Source organism: Strongyloides ratti, scaffold srae_chrx_scaffold0000004, assembly GCF_001040885.1.
Source record: "Strongyloides ratti genome assembly S_ratti_ED321, scaffold srae_chrx_scaffold0000004".
Classification (NCBI taxonomy): Eukaryota; Metazoa; Nematoda; class Chromadorea; order Rhabditida; family Strongyloididae; genus Strongyloides; species Strongyloides ratti.
Window position 1 is genome coordinate 3,440 of NW_020171512.1, and position 15,477 is coordinate 18,916.

The 15,477-nt window shown below is 26.0% G+C and overlaps 8 protein-coding genes across 8 annotated transcripts; all 8 read left to right on the plus strand.

The window, feature by feature from the left end:
* Positions 1–628: 628 nt before the first annotated feature.
* SRAE_X000199400 (Astacin-like metalloendopeptidase) lies at positions 629–1,878 on the plus strand (the record flags this gene model as incomplete). Its single annotated transcript, XM_024642785.1, has 2 exons — positions 629–643; positions 688–1,878. The coding sequence occupies 2 exons, from the start codon at positions 629–631 to the stop codon at positions 1,876–1,878; spliced, it is 1,206 nt and encodes a 401-aa protein (XP_024499465.1).
* A 941-nt stretch (positions 1,879–2,819) lies between these two features.
* On the plus strand, positions 2,820–3,216 carry SRAE_X000199500 (Astacin-like metalloendopeptidase; the record flags this gene model as incomplete). The annotated part of the gene is made up of 2 exons (XM_024642796.1): positions 2,820–2,876; positions 3,031–3,216. The coding sequence occupies 2 exons, from the start codon at positions 2,820–2,822 to the stop codon at positions 3,214–3,216; spliced, it is 243 nt and encodes an 80-aa protein (XP_024499466.1).
* Positions 3,217–5,256: 2,040 nt separating this feature from the next.
* On the plus strand, positions 5,257–7,163 carry SRAE_X000199600 (Hypotheticale protein; the record flags this gene model as incomplete). The annotated part of the gene is made up of 2 exons (XM_024642808.1): positions 5,257–5,596; positions 6,568–7,163. The coding sequence occupies 2 exons, from the start codon at positions 5,257–5,259 to the stop codon at positions 7,161–7,163; spliced, it is 936 nt and encodes a 311-aa protein (XP_024499467.1).
* A 168-nt stretch (positions 7,164–7,331) lies between these two features.
* On the plus strand, positions 7,332–9,876 carry SRAE_X000199700 (Integrase, catalytic core domain and Ribonuclease H-like domain-containing protein; the record flags this gene model as incomplete). The annotated part of the gene is made up of 6 exons (XM_024642819.1): positions 7,332–7,572; positions 7,662–7,727; positions 7,963–8,406; positions 8,690–8,999; positions 9,041–9,059; positions 9,109–9,876. The coding sequence occupies 6 exons, from the start codon at positions 7,332–7,334 to the stop codon at positions 9,874–9,876; spliced, it is 1,848 nt and encodes a 615-aa protein (XP_024499468.1).
* Positions 9,877–9,909: 33 nt separating this feature from the next.
* SRAE_X000199800 (Hypothetical protein) lies at positions 9,910–10,320 on the plus strand (the record flags this gene model as incomplete). The annotated part of the gene is made up of 1 exon (XM_024642830.1): positions 9,910–10,320. The coding sequence occupies one exon, from the start codon at positions 9,910–9,912 to the stop codon at positions 10,318–10,320; it is 411 nt and encodes a 136-aa protein (XP_024499469.1).
* A 196-nt stretch (positions 10,321–10,516) lies between these two features.
* SRAE_X000199900 (Zinc finger, CCHC-type domain-containing protein) lies at positions 10,517–11,455 on the plus strand (the record flags this gene model as incomplete). Its single annotated transcript, XM_024642841.1, has 1 exon — positions 10,517–11,455. One exon carries the CDS (start codon positions 10,517–10,519, stop codon positions 11,453–11,455), a length of 939 nt encoding a protein of 312 aa, XP_024499470.1.
* Positions 11,456–11,889: 434 nt separating this feature from the next.
* On the plus strand, positions 11,890–13,086 carry SRAE_X000200000 (Reverse transcriptase domain-containing protein; the record flags this gene model as incomplete). Its single annotated transcript, XM_024642852.1, has 1 exon — positions 11,890–13,086. One exon carries the CDS (start codon positions 11,890–11,892, stop codon positions 13,084–13,086), a length of 1,197 nt encoding a protein of 398 aa, XP_024499471.1.
* Positions 13,087–13,122: 36 nt separating this feature from the next.
* SRAE_X000200100 (Ribonuclease H-like domain-containing protein) lies at positions 13,123–14,627 on the plus strand (the record flags this gene model as incomplete). Its single annotated transcript, XM_024642863.1, has 4 exons — positions 13,123–13,231; positions 13,288–13,759; positions 13,817–14,202; positions 14,455–14,627. 4 exons carry the CDS (start codon positions 13,123–13,125, stop codon positions 14,625–14,627), a joined length of 1,140 nt encoding a protein of 379 aa, XP_024499472.1.
* Positions 14,628–15,477: the final 850 nt, after the last annotated feature.

A 15,477-nucleotide genomic window follows, 5' to 3' on the forward strand; every position in this document is an offset into this window, starting at 1 on the left:
TATTTTTATTATTAATTCTTAAAACTTTATATCTATTTATTAGTTAGAATTGTTTTCTGAAAACAAAAAAACATTGTACTTCATCCTTTATATTATTAAAAGAAAAATTATCTAAATTATAACAAATACCATTTTTAAACTTTTAAAATTTTACTTTTTTTTAAAAAATAATTCATATTAAATAATGTTAGGATAAAAATTGATTCCTACAAATAGATTTTTTATCAAGAATAGAATATGAATATTTTACTTCTCCCATAATTATTTCGTAATTATTTTATTTACCTAAATATAATTTACTTTTACATAAAAGATATTTTAAATATAATATACCATCATTGAATGTTAAATTTATTTTAATGTAAATTATTAAAATTTTAATATACTTAAACTTTATTTATTAATTTAAAAAAAACAACTTTTTATATCTGATTTAACAATTAATTAATTTTTTATTTCCATTATAACAAACAATAGAATATATATTTACATAAAAAATTGTTAAAATTAACTGATATAATTATTTCCATAAAAAAATGTATAAAAGCAATGAGACTTTTTCAATTTTTACTATAATCAATTTCCTGTATATAACAAAAAAAAAATCTCTATATATTTGATAATTGCCATGATTTATGTTTTTGTAAGTAAAAAATAACTTAATAATTAAAAATAAATTTTATTTAGTTTTTTATAATTTTATTAAATAATTATTTTACTATTGAAGAATATATAACAAAAAAGAATTTTAAAAGATCTATAGACCAAATAAATAATTTTGTACTAAATTTTCCAGAAATATCTGATTCAAAAATAAATAGTAGAAAAAAAAGGAAAATTATAACAAATACAAAAACTAAATGGCCATTAACAATACATTATTATTACATCTCACCTATAAATTCTAATGCCGTTAAAAATGTAGTAAAAATTATTGAAAAAGAAACATGTTTTAAATTTCGAAAAAGAAAAGCTACTTTTTATGATTCACCAGGTATTCATTATAAATATACAGGAAAATGTTCAAGTATCATAGGAAAAATCCAAAAAAGATGTCAAGATATAGAAATTGGACCAAGATGTAATACTTTTGAAGGAATTTTACATGAAACTTTACATGCATTAGGATTATATCATGAACAATGTCGATTTGATAGAGATTTTTTTGTAAAAATATACAAAAAAAACATGTTACAATATGAGACTGCAAGTTGTAAAAAACATACTGCATATGAAGCTTTTCATTATCATATATCATATGATTATGGATCAATAATGCATGATGCTGTAAATGCATTTGCTATAGGTAATTTAAAAACAATAATACCAACTGATCCTTTATATGAAGGAACTATGGGACAAAATAAAAGACTTTCTTTTAATGATATAAAAATTTTGAATTTACACTATTGTGCTCATCCTAATTGTCCATTTAAAAGGTATTGTTATAACTATGGATACCAAGATCCTCACAATTGCAATTTGTGTAAATGTATTGATGGATTTATTGGTTCACAATGTGAGCAGTTTAATATGAGACAAATAAATTGTTTGAAAACTTTAATACTTCCCGATCGTAAGCCTAGACTTTTTTTATTAAGTGGAGTAAAAAAATGTGTTATACATTTTGTAGTAAACAAAACAAGTAGAATTAAATTTAATATTGTAAAAGTCCATATGCTTCCCAATACTTATCCAACTTGTCAATATGAAAACACAATAGAAGTAAAATATTGGATGGATAAATCTGTAACAGGAGCAAGATTTTGTCATAAAACAGAAAATAAAATAATTTTATCACATAACAATCATATAATTTATCATTACAGAAGTACACAAAGAAGAAATTTTGCTAAATTATATTATAATGAAATATAATAATTCAATGTGAGAAAACAAAATAAGCTATAATAAAATATTATACTGGTAAAAACTTCAAAAGAATATTCTTTTTATAGTGATCTGTTCACAAATTATACTTTTAAATGTATATTTACTAGATAAAATTGTATTAAACTTTCAAAAAGTAAAAAAAAGTGAAGTTTTTAAATGAATTACAGAAATTTATACTATTAATTAAAAAATATATAGTCATATGTATACGATTTTAACAGTTGTACTTTTAATTAGTAATGTTAATTATATAATTAACTATTGAACATTCATTTAAATTAATAAATCTCATCTAAGTACAAATATAAAAAAATATATTTAAATACTAAAAAGAATATATCAAAATATAATTTATATTTAAATTAATAATTAAAAAATGATTTTATTTTTAATTATTTAGAAGACCTTTCTAAAGAATATTATTTATAAAAAGTCAACATTAACATGGTTTATGATAATCATTTTAAAAATTATTTAAATAACTTATTAAAAATATTTATATAACAAAAAATATTATCTTTCTAATATATTGAATTAAACAAATTTAAAAAAAAAATTACGAAATCCAAATAACTGTTTTATTATTAAAGTTTAATCAAAAACAATTAATTCAAAAATTAAAACATAAACTGATTATCGGTTCAATTATTATTTTTTTATTTTATTAAATGTTATTATTTTTATTTTTTGAAGTTTTGTAAGTTTATTATAAATTTTAATTTTAGTAAAAAAAATTATAATTATATCTAATTTTTATGAATTAAAAAAATAAAAGAATAAAACATAAAATTTTATTTGATTTAAAATATAAATGGTATATGCCTATACTTTATTTAATTGATATAAATATTAATATATCAACTGTTCAAAAATCAATTAACTTTATTTAAAAAGAAACATGTATTCAATTTAAAAAATATTATACAATGGTATTAAAAGTTGTTAGAATTAGATTCTGGTATGAACCAGATTGTAGTAGTAATGTAAGAAAAAAATTTAAAAAAAAGGCAAAATATAAGTTTAGGAAAGGATTGTGATCATTGAGGACAAATTCAACATAAAATATTGCATACATTAGTTTTTTATCATGTACATAGTAGAATAAAATGAGATAAATATTTTTAAATTTATTATCAGAAAATTATTTCTTCTCGTAAGCAAAGTTATGAATTTATATCAAAAAATTATTCAAATACTTTTGGTGTTCCATATGATTATGGATCTGTGATGCATTATAGCTTATATTATTTTACAAATAATAGAGAAAAAACTATGAAACCATTTGACACATTATATGATATGACACCAGGACCAAAATCATAAATGTCATATGCTAATATAAAAATGTTAAATATTTATTATTGTGAAAATATATGTAAAAAAAATTATATGTTTTCACTATGGATATCAAAATCCCAATAACTGTGGTTCATGTAAATATATTGAAGGTTGTAGTGGACCTCTTTGTAAAATCATAACACCACCATCATATAAATACATTCAATTACAATTTGTAGTAAAAAATATCCCAACTAAATTTGAATTTTATGAAACAAATGGCTGTACATTTCATTTTTTAGCAAATTATAATAATAGAATTTAAATAAAAAAATTCAACAACATTATATCCAAATCATGGTTCATTTTGTCTTTCAAAAAATAGTCTTGAAATAAAATTTTGAAAATATAAAATTCTTACTGGAGATTTATTTTGTATATATAATTCAAATATTACAATTATATCTAAAAGTTTTAATGTTATAATTCGTTATAGAAATAACAATTCTCAATATCGTATTTTATTACTATATGAATCTGTGAAAAAGTCATTTGTATCAACATATTAAAGTTTATTTCTCTTATTCAATTCTTTTAAAAAGCAAAGAAATCAAAATGAACAAAGTAGGGAATTATCTATTTAATTAAGAATTTTGTTTTTTGACAATTTTAAATAGTTAATAAAAACTTTTTAAAATTACAAGATGATTTATGTTTTACAAATATTTTTTTAGTAATTATTTAAATAACTGAAAAAGTATTTAAAATAAAGTTTTTAACTTTTATTAAACTAAAAAAATTAATAAGTTTTTAAAGTATTTTTTATTCTTATTAATAGATGTTATTTTTTATTAATATTGTAAGTGCAATTTTTTTATTTTTTGTATTATAAATATTATCATTTTTTTTTCAAAAAATTAAAATTAATTTAAAAAAAATGTTTTAGATATTTATGATGATTTTTTTAAAAATTCAAAAGAAAAATATACATTGAAATTTTTAAACTTTTGGTTTCATCTATATACTTAACATAAGCTCATGCTTTAATTCAAATACCATATTTTTAGCATTAAAAGAAATTCAAATATTTTCTTGTTTTAGAGTTACCATGCATATTAATAATATGAAATTGTCACATTGATAATAAAACTGAAGTGAGATATTATAAAAGAAAAAAGTTTCTGGAGCACGGTTTTGTCTTAAAGATAATGATGATACGATAACATCTCATGATCATCATATAATGATTCACTATCAATGTTTAATAATTTCAAATTATCTTTCCTTCAAATTTAAGACAGTAAAGAAATCTTATTTTTAAAAACAATGTATCAGAAATGCATTTGCTAGTAATCATTTTTCAAAAAACAAAGATATAATTTAATAGTTTTAATTTTTTTTTTCATTTGTAAACTATTATAAATATATTTTTAAAAGTTAGATATTTTTTCAAGAAAAAATATTTTATTGATAATCATAATGTTTTTTCGAATTCATTATTTAATACAGATTTTAACTAGTTATCATTGATAGAAAAAATAAACTAATTTTTTACATTAAAATTAAAAAAAATTAATTCAATTAATGATTTTAATAATTTTCATTCAGTTAAAATAAAATATTTATTTATCTAATTTATTGTTTTTTTATAAAGATTTATTACATAAAGGCAAATACTTTGTCTACAATACATACGATGAGGCTTTAAATAATATATGAATTTTAATTAATTTAATAGTAATATTATTGTTGTTTACATTAACAAAAAAAATAAAAATAATTATTCCTTAAGGTTTAAAAGATTCTTAAAAAAAATAACATGATTATTTTTAATAATTTGATACATAAAAGTAAAAAAAAAGTTTATTCAAAAAATTATAAAAAATTGCCTTTTAAATGCCAAGAAACGCTCATATTTTTTTAACAAAAACACATTTTTTTTTATTTCTTAAATATTATTTTAGTGAAAATATACAATATTTTAAAGATCAAAATAATGATTGACTATCATGCATGTTATATAATATCATCAATTTTTTACTATATAATGTAAAAATAACTTAAATAAAGTCAGTTTATTATATCATGGAGTCCTCCACTAAAGAAGGAAAGGCTGTTATTTCTTATGACAATTACGATGACAAATCAAAATTTTTAGTCTATATTAAGTTACGTACCAGTCAGATGTCAGCGGATGACGAGTTGAGTACAGTTTTATCAGTTATGCCAGATGATTGGGAGAATGAAATGTATACATTTTTAATCGATGCTGAAATACAGGAGTTAACTTTTGAAGCTGTTGTTGAGTTTTTAGAAGAGAAAATTTCAGATGATCAACAACACACGATTATGCTAATCAACATTTTAGATTTGTTTAGCATTACATTTAGAAAGAAAGATAATGCTTTCTCAAATTTGCACCATCGTGTGGAGCAAGTTGTCAATTTGATAACTCAAGACAAATGCTGCAATAAGTTATTGTCTTATTTTTATTAATGCTTTACCAACTTCTCAGCGTGAGGAGTTAGTAACTTCAACAGACGTGTCATTTACGTAAGTAATTAAGCGGATTTCTTTTAGATGAGAAGACCCCTCAAATAACTTTTTAAAATAAAAATTTTTTTAAATTTTTTTTACATTTTCTAGCATAAAAAAACACGGGGAATCAGAAAAAAAAATAAAATTTTGAAATTTTTTTTAAAAAAATTTTTCAAAAAAAAAAAATTTAAAAAAAAAAAATTTAAAAAAAAAAAAAATTTAAAAAAAAAAAAATTTAAAAAAAAGAAAAATTTTTTTAACACTAAAAAACAAAGAATTATAAGGAAAAAAAATGAAATAAAAAAAAATTTTTAAAAAAAAGAAAAAATTTAAAAAAAAAAAAAATTTTTTAACACTAAAAAACAAAGAATTATAAGAAAAAAAGATGAATAAAGGAAAAATTTAGGAAAATATTTAAAAAAAAAAAAATTTTAAAAAAAGATTTAACAATTTTTAAAACAATAATTTTTTAAGAAATTTAAAGAAATTTTAAAAAAAAATAATTTTTAGAAAAATTTAATAAAATTTTAAAAATTTTCTTTTTATTTTATTGCGTCACTTATATCAAATAATTACCAATGGTTATTTTAACTTAAAAGAAATAACTTAAAAAAAAATTTTTTTTTATATCAAAAATTATAAAAAATTAAAAAATATATCAATTTGATAAAAAAATAATTAATTTTAACGTGTTTTTCAATCAAAAATGACAAGGTGACCAACTTTAGAATTCAACCAATACAAATTGCTTAAAAAAAAATTTTTTTTTTTTTATCAAAAATTATAAAAAAGTAAAAAAAAATACCAATCTGATAAAAAAAAACGTTTATAACGCATTTTTTAATCAAAATAAACAAGGGGTCTCCTCATCTAAAATTCAACCAATTAAGCAATCTATATTACGTACCGATGCGAAATTCAAGATTAAACGTTTTCACAAAGGTAGAAAAAGTGACATTCAGGTCAAGAATATGAAAGCGGATGGTAATTCATTGAAGTTAGAGAGTAAGTATACTAGTCAGATGAAAAATAATGACAAGGGTGAGAAGAAAGATTATGTGAAGGATAAATATAGTCAAAATAAGAATGATAAAGGCAGCGTATCAAAGAGCACAGTAAAAGATGATAATTTCTTTGATAATCAAAAAGAATCATCAAAAGTTATTCAATATTGGGCTGATTCAAAGAGAAATTTTAACATATGTAAGACGACATGCGTCGTACAGGACAAGATTTTCGAAGTGGGTATTGATACTTGTGCCGGAATTTCTTCAATGCCCGAAGAATGGGTAAAGAAATTGACAAACATAGAGATGACGAATATACCACCTATTGTTGTTACATCTATTCATGGTACCACTGGACGGATTACACAGTGTTTTGAAACAGTAATATCGATTCCTAACCATATAGAAAAAGTACCTATTGTGATACACATAAATTCCAAGAGGTGAATTAATGTTAATAAGTTATGAATATATTATCAAACATAACTTAGATGTTCGTTTGTTTGCACAAAATAAACGTAAATTTTCAATAGAAAAACCCGAAGTAATAGGTGAATTGTTTAAAGATGAATTGGTTTTCAGTATGGGGAGGAATGTGATTAGATTAATTTTTTTATGAAGACGCATGAGCGTTTTGCGGATCCAACTCAGAAAACAAATCAAACAGTTGAGGTAGATGTTACTCCTTATATTTCAGATGATTTTCAGGAACGAATTCAGCGGCCACATCCTATCTCGGATAGGCACAAAGTGGAATTCAAGCGTCTGTTAGATGAAGATGTTCGATTAGGTTTTCTGATATCAGTATCTCCATCTTATAAGGTAATTCATACAAACCCAGCATTTGTGGTAAAAAGTAAGAATAAGTTGCGTATTGTGGTCAATTTTATTCATTTGAACAAATTTACGAACAATGAGGATATGCCAGATTTATCGACGTTAAAGTTCGTGTTGTTGCATCAAAATTGGGAGGTCCTATCTGTAATGGATATTGCTCAAGCCTTCAAGCGAGTTGCGATTTCTAAATAATCTTATAAATATATGGTCATTTCTACAGTATATAGATTGTACTTTGCGTGTACACTCAGCTTTGGCTGGAAACTATCTCCAATGTTATTTTGTAGATCACTTACACAAGTTCTAGCTCCATTTATTCATTGTATTTTTCCATATGTGGAAGATATTTTACATATTTTAGACAAGGATTCACATAACGAATGAAATTTGGGGATTCTGCACGCTTTAGAACAGAACGGATTTGTATTGAATCCATTAAAATCGATGTTTAGTGTACCACAATGTGAATATTTAGGTATGATAGTGAATGTAAATAAAGGAATTTTCATTCCATGTTTTCACGTTGATTCTTTACTTAAGATTCCAGTTTCAACTAATGGGAAAACGTTAAAGAAAGTATTAGCAACATTTAATTTTTTTGCTTTTCATATGCTTGGTTATAAACAAGCTGTTAAAGCTTTATATAAATTTCAATCCGTTAAAGGTGACATTTCTAACATTATAGGTCTGCCATATTCTCATTTAAAGAAGGTCATTGCTGATGCCATTACTTTAGAACCGATAAGAAGTAGTTGTAATGGTCTGGATATTTTTCTTTCGGCATCATCTATGTCTTTTTCGTTTATTTTGACCGCTCGATATCGAGAGGGGAGAAGAATCTTCGATGTCGAAGGTAGGATGTTTCGGAATACGGAAATCAACTACAATTTTCTCACAAAGATTATGTTAGCTGCGAAGGAAGCAGTATATTCTAACCAAGTAATTTGTAGTGCGTTTAAAATAACTATTCATTCGCGTATCAAACAGATGCCAAAGTAGAGTTTTTATCTACAGGTCATACGTTTCATCGGTTGGCTATTGCATTATCTCCATTCGATATTTCCTATGCTCAAATAAAAGAAGGGGGGATGAAATGGGGCTCGTTGATTTGATGAATCAATCTCAGTTTTCTCTAGCAAATAATGATGTCGGACAGTATAGTTGTTATGTGGCAAGCATGTTTAAGAAATTACCTTGGAATAAGCAGGAATGCATGGATAGTTATGAAAACGATGGAGATGCTAAGGTATTGCTATGTATTGTACGTTCTTCAAAGGCAACAAAAGTTGAATGGAATGACGTCAATGCTATTTTTAAGGACAAGTTGACTAATGTGGAACTTGTAGAGGGGCTTCTGTTTGTAGAACAACGGTTATTTATTCCGGGTTCATATTGTGAGTTGGCGAGTCAGTTGCTTCATACGGATCATTCGCCATTTCATGCTATGTATGGTAAATATTTAGTAAATTTCATAGGAGTCGGTTTAGTAACCCGTCTGAGGAAGTTGTATGACACATGTGAACTATGTATTTCATTACGTCGTAATAAATGAAAGGTTATTACTTCATGGCTTGCGGTTGAGAGAGTTTATAAAAGATCTCACTGTGTTGTGCTTCATTATGATAAAAAACATAAGATTTTAGTGTTAACGGATGTAGCTAGTAGCTATCCAATGACAGTGGAAATAAAAGATGAATCTACAGAATCAATTATATATGAGTTTGATTTTTTATTATCTCATCTTAATTGTCTTATTTTTATTACAATGGATAACCAACGAACTTTTGCTTCACATGCCGTTACCGAACATCTTGAGCGTTTTCGCATTCAAGTATTGTTTAGTGTTTCATTTGTATCAGAATCTAATGGATATGCGGAACAAATGAATTCGGTTATTCTGAGAAATATTGATAAAATATTGTCTTTTTCACGTACATTTAAGAATGCATTATACAGGGCTGTGACATTGGCACAGAATAAAGTGGTGAAAGATGGATCAACAGCGCGGGAGATATATTTTAAGGCATCTTATAAATTACATGAGTTTGCTTCTAAATATCAACATTTTTGTACACTTTTAATGAATCGTGAATGCTGGTTGAAACGGTCATCGAATGATCATGAATGTGTAAAAGCTAACTTGGTCCAACGTTTGTCTAAACACTGCTATAGAATTGAGTTCAATGGCACTAGTTTTGTTAGGAAATGTGATAGTATCCAGTTTCTGGATGCTGGGGGTAAGGTAATTTGTCAGGAGGAATTTCATGCTGGTCTGTATGCTTCAAAACCTTCAAAGGGGGAGGATGTAACGAATTTCGTTTAGATTGAAGATTCGAAGAATGCTCAAGAAAACCCGATGGAGGAAGTATCACAAAATGTAGCAGTATTTTCAGATGAAAATCAAAAGATTACATCAGATGAAGATGAAGTTTATACACATATAGCATTATCAGATGAAATCTTACCGTCACCAATCAAAGAAGATGTTGAAGTAAGATACTTAGCAAGCATGCTTGAAGTTTCAATTCTTGTAGAGACGAACGGAAGTCAATTAAAAGGTAATGGTGCAGGTTTTGTAATTATTGACATGGAAAAAAGAAAGTGTCATGTAGGTGGTCGGAAATTAAGGCCTAATGTGTTTTCAAATTTTGCAAAACTGCGAGCGTTTGTGGAGGCATTGGTCATTTGTGCTGAAAAGAAGTGTTTATTTGTTACTGAATCAGATTATATAAATGCGAGTATCAACTTAAAAAGAGTTAATGAATAGATGGCAAATGGATAGATCAAAAGTGATAAGGAACCAGCGATGCATAATGTAATATTTAAATTATATATATAAATATTACTATTAGAATATTATATGTTAATTATAACATATAATTATATTATTTATAATTTGATAATTTTTTAAATAAATTAGTTATTATTAATATTGTGTTAATATATTTCATTGGCGTTTGGGAATGAGTACAGGAGCTTCTACACCAACGGAGCCACCAGTCTCAGCAAAGAAGAAGGAAAGAATCATACCACAAGGGATGATACCAGAATTTAACCCAAAGAAGGAAGCATGGGCCGAGTTCAAAGAAAGAATAGAGATAGTATGCGAAATTCATGAGATCAAGGACAATGGATTGAAGAGAAACATATTGTTGACTTCTTTGTCACCGAAGGTATATCGAAAACTTCGAACAAGTTTAGCACCAATAAAACCAGTGTCAGTAACGTATGAGAAAGTAGTGGAAGTATTGAATAAGTTGTTGGAACCAGTTGAAAGTTTGTTATTAAACAGACTTGTTTCTCTCTCTTTGAAACAAGAATCAGAAAAAACAGTTGCTCAATATAGTGAGAGAGTAAAAGAGAATGTTTCAAAATGTGGTTTAGATTCTTTTCCAATAGCCAAAGACATAATGTTAACATTATGTTTTGTCAATGGATTAAAAGAAGGGGAATACAAAAGGACCGCGATTCAGCAACATCGAATCAAGGTTGAATCAACATTTGAAGAAACAATTAGTGCAGTTGCAAGTGTGGAATTGATCCAAAACTCGGAGAAGGCAAATGGAATCTTTAAGGTAGATGTAAAGAAAGAAGAATGTTATTGTTGTGGGAGAAAGAACCATTTAAAATTTAGATGCAAATTTAGAAAAGAAAAATGCAAGTTATGTGGGAAAATTGGGCATTTAGCCAGAATGTGTAGATCAAAGAAATACAAAGAAAAATCGATTGATAACGTAGAAAGTGATGATAATGATGTAAGCGAGGAAACGGACGATCAAATATATCAAATTTGCGAGATATTAGAAAGAGGAGATAATGCAAAAGTGATCGCAGTGATCAACAATAAAAGAGTTAAGATGCTATTAGATACAGGGCATGTAAAACAATCATTAATGAAATAGTATGGAGAGAATTGGGAAAACCAAAAGTAGAAAAGAGATCAAGCAAATTAAAAACATTCAGTGGTGAGTTGATAAAGGTGATTGGTGAATGTAGAGCGAAGATCAAAATAAATGATAAAGAAGGGGTTTTTAATTTGGTAGTGGTTAAAGGAGATTGTCAAAATTTATTAGGGAGAAATGTGATTGATCAAATGAAGATAGATTTAAATAAACTTTATTTCAAAGAAGAGATACTGATGATTAACGAAGGTGGTTTTAAGAATGAAGTAAGAGGGATGCTTCCAGAGTTATTCAGTGAAGGTTTGGGATGCTGTAAAACAACTATTGCAAAAATAACTATCAAAGAAGGAACAGTACCAAAAAAAATTAGTTACAGATTTTCAAATTTGAATTAAAAGGAAAAGATCTATGAAGAAATTGAACGTTTAACTAAAATGGGAGTTTGGTCCAAAATTGATACTTCAGAATGGATTTCTCCAATGAGTGTAGCAATCAAAAGTAATGGAAGGGTAAGATTATGTGCAAATTTCAAGCCAACAATTAATAAGGTTATTGAACATGGAACTTATCAAATACCGACAAGTGCAGAAATTTTTTCGAAATTGGTAAATTGTAAGATTTTCAGTAGCATTGACATATCAGATGCATTTTTACAAGTAAGAGTAGATGAGGAAAGTTCAAAATTATTAGTGGTAAGCACACCATTGGGACTTAGAAGATATGAACGTTTACCTTTTGGTTTAAGTACAAGTCCAATTATATTTCAGGAAATAATGGCCAGTTTATTGGATAAGGAAGAAAGAAAGGGAGTTTACTATGATGATATAGTAATAGGAGGTAGAACAAAAGAGGAACATAATGTAACTTTATTTAGAACGATGGAAATTCTTCAATCAAGTGGTTTCAAGCTTAACATTGAGAAAACTAAACTAGGAGAACCGGAAATCAAATATTTAGGTCTAAAATTGAATGCAAATGGAATAAGTCCAGATGAGGAGAAAATCAGAGCAATAACAATGATGCCATATCCAAAAGATGTTTCTGAAGTAAGAGCATTCAGAGGAATGCTTATGTATCATTTAAAATTTATCCCGAATCTTTCAATCATTTCAAAACCGTTAAGTAAGCTAACAAAAAAAAATTGTAAGTTTTATTTTGGAAGAGAAGAAAAACAATGTTTTGATAAATTGAAAACAATTTTAACAAGTGGTAGTGTTTTTACACCGTACAATAAGAATGAGAAAGTAATTTTTGCGGCGAATGCAAGTCAATATGGATATAGGGCTTGCGTATTACACCAATTTAAAAATGGAGATGAAAAACCTATTGAATATATAAGTAAGACTTTCAATAAGTCTCAACTTAGTTGTTCTCAGATAGAGAAAGAATTAACAGGAATCATCAACGGGACTTTACGTTTGAAAGATTATTTAATTGGAAGAAGTTTTGTTCTTAGAACGGACAGCCAACCACTCAAGTTTTTACTAGATCCGGATGCGAATCTTCCTACAATAATGCTTCGTAGGGTCGACAGATGGCTGTATCAATTAAGAAAATTTGATTTTGTTGCTGAATACGTACCAACACAAAAATTTGGCTATGTAGATGCATTATCAAGATTGCTTTTGTAGGAGTCTTTATCATTAGAAGTTAAGGAAAAACGAAATATGGTTGTAGCATTGATTGAAGCAGCACCATTGGATATGAATGAAATAAGAGAAGCAAACAAGAAGGACAAACTTCTTAAAGAAGTCATTTCATGGTTAGTTTCAGGGGGTGAGAAGAAATGAGCAAGACAGCCAAAGTTTATGAAAAATTCAAAAAGGATTTAGTTTATCAAGATGGAATATTGTTTAAAGAAGCAAGAATCGTAGTACCACAAGCATTACAATCGAAAGTTTTAAATCAATTGCATCATGGACACGTAGGAATGGTAAGAATGAAATTGTATGCAAGAGGAATGGTATTCTGGATAGGATTGAGTAGCGACATTGAGAAAACAGCAGGAAAATGTCAAACATGTTTAGAATATGGTCAACCGAATAAAAATCTCAATCTTCACCCGTGGAAACCCACAAATCAGGTAGGAAAGCGATTACATATTGACATTCTAGGACCACTGGAGGGTGATATGTATCTTGCTGCATATGATGTGCATTCCAAGTATCCATGGATTGAGAAATTAGGAGATACTTCTTCTGCCTGCATTAAGAAAAAGCTGGAAGAAATATTTTTACAGATTGGAGCGCCAGAGTTAATTGTTTCAGATAATTGTGCAAATTTTAAAAGCAAGGAATTAATGGAGTTCTATGATAAACAAAGTACAGTTTTTATTGAGATTCCAACTTATCATTCTTAAAGTAATGGTTCAGCTGAGAATCTTGTTAGAAAATTTAAGACAACGTTCAAACGTTTGAGAATGGATGAGGAAAGTAAAGAAAGTGCAGTAAAAATATTTTTGAAGGTATGCAGAGGAGTTCCATCAGTGGTTACAGGAAAAGCTTCTCTAGAACTAATGTGTGGACGGAAACAGTTGTTTTTCAAGAAAAGCAAGGAGGTAAAAGAGGAAAAAGTTAGATTTAAGAATGTAATGGTAAAAACAAAAGCTGATAAGAAATGGAAAAGAGGAATTATTAAGTCTAAAGTTGGAGTGAATCTTTATAAGGTAATGGTTGAAGGAAAAGAGCAATTAAAACACGCTGATCAAATTAGAAAGAGGAGACTGGATACAACACCGTTGAAGAGAAGTAAGAGAATTATGAAGCTACCAAAAATAGATTACAAAGAGTAGAATGGGTAGCAGGAAAGTGTAATATTTAAATTATATATTTAAATATTATTATTAGAATATTATATGTTAATTATAACATATAATTATATTATTTATAATTTGATAATTTTTTAAATAAATTAGTTATTATTAATATTGTGTTAATATATTTCACATAAGGAGTTATGGCTAAAGGTGATGGAGTTATTTAATACGAATTATCATTGAGTCAGAAGAGCGGTAAGTCATAAGACTGTCCAATTGAATAATTTGAGTGATAGTGTTGCTAAGCACTATGCTGGAAAACCAGTTGCTACCAGTGGACAAGTAACTGAGGTTATTGAATTGAAGAAAGAAGATCCTGGATATGAAACTTTAAGAAAAACAAGATATTTATGTTAATTATAACTAATAGTTCTAATGAACAAAAGGGGTGTTATATAATATCATCAATTTTATACTATATAATGTAAAAATATCTTAAATAAAGTCAGTCTATTATATCAATGCAAAATACGTACAATTCATTTTTATTTGTAATGTATAATTTTAAAAAAATTGAATAATAAAATTTATAACAAACACGAATTTTTTTTACATATTAAAATAAAAAACGAAGGAATAAGTATTTTATGATTAGTTGATAGGCGACCCTTCGTTTTGATAAATAAAGTTATACCTTCATTTTTTTCCTTCAAAAATGAAATTTTTTTTAGTCAAAGTAACCATAAAGGATTTCTTCTAGTTGAGGTCACGCATATAAAATTTTTTTTACTTTTTCTAAGATAAAAAAAACGGGGAATCAGAAAAAAAAATTAAAAAAATAATAATTTTTTTTACTCTAAAAAACAGAGAATTATAAGGAAAAAAGATGAAAAAAGAAAAAAAAAAGGAAAATTAAAAAAAATTTTATTTTATTTTATTTTCAAATCTCTCAAACTGATTACCATCATTATCTGTTATTACAATTTTTTTTCCATCTTCTGCAACCTCCTAATCTACTTGTAAAGACAAACTAATTTCCACTATATTCACAATACTTAAATAATATTGTACATTCTTAAAAATTATTCTATTAATTTAAAAAAATTTCAAAAAAAATGTTGAAAAATTTACTTTAGTTTCAGCTATATTTAATCATTAAATGGTGAAAATTGCAATAATAATAATATATCACTTTGTTAAGTTGATTATTTGAAAGTAAAGCATTATTTTTATATCTGTATGTATAATTTTTAGTAAAAAATCATTT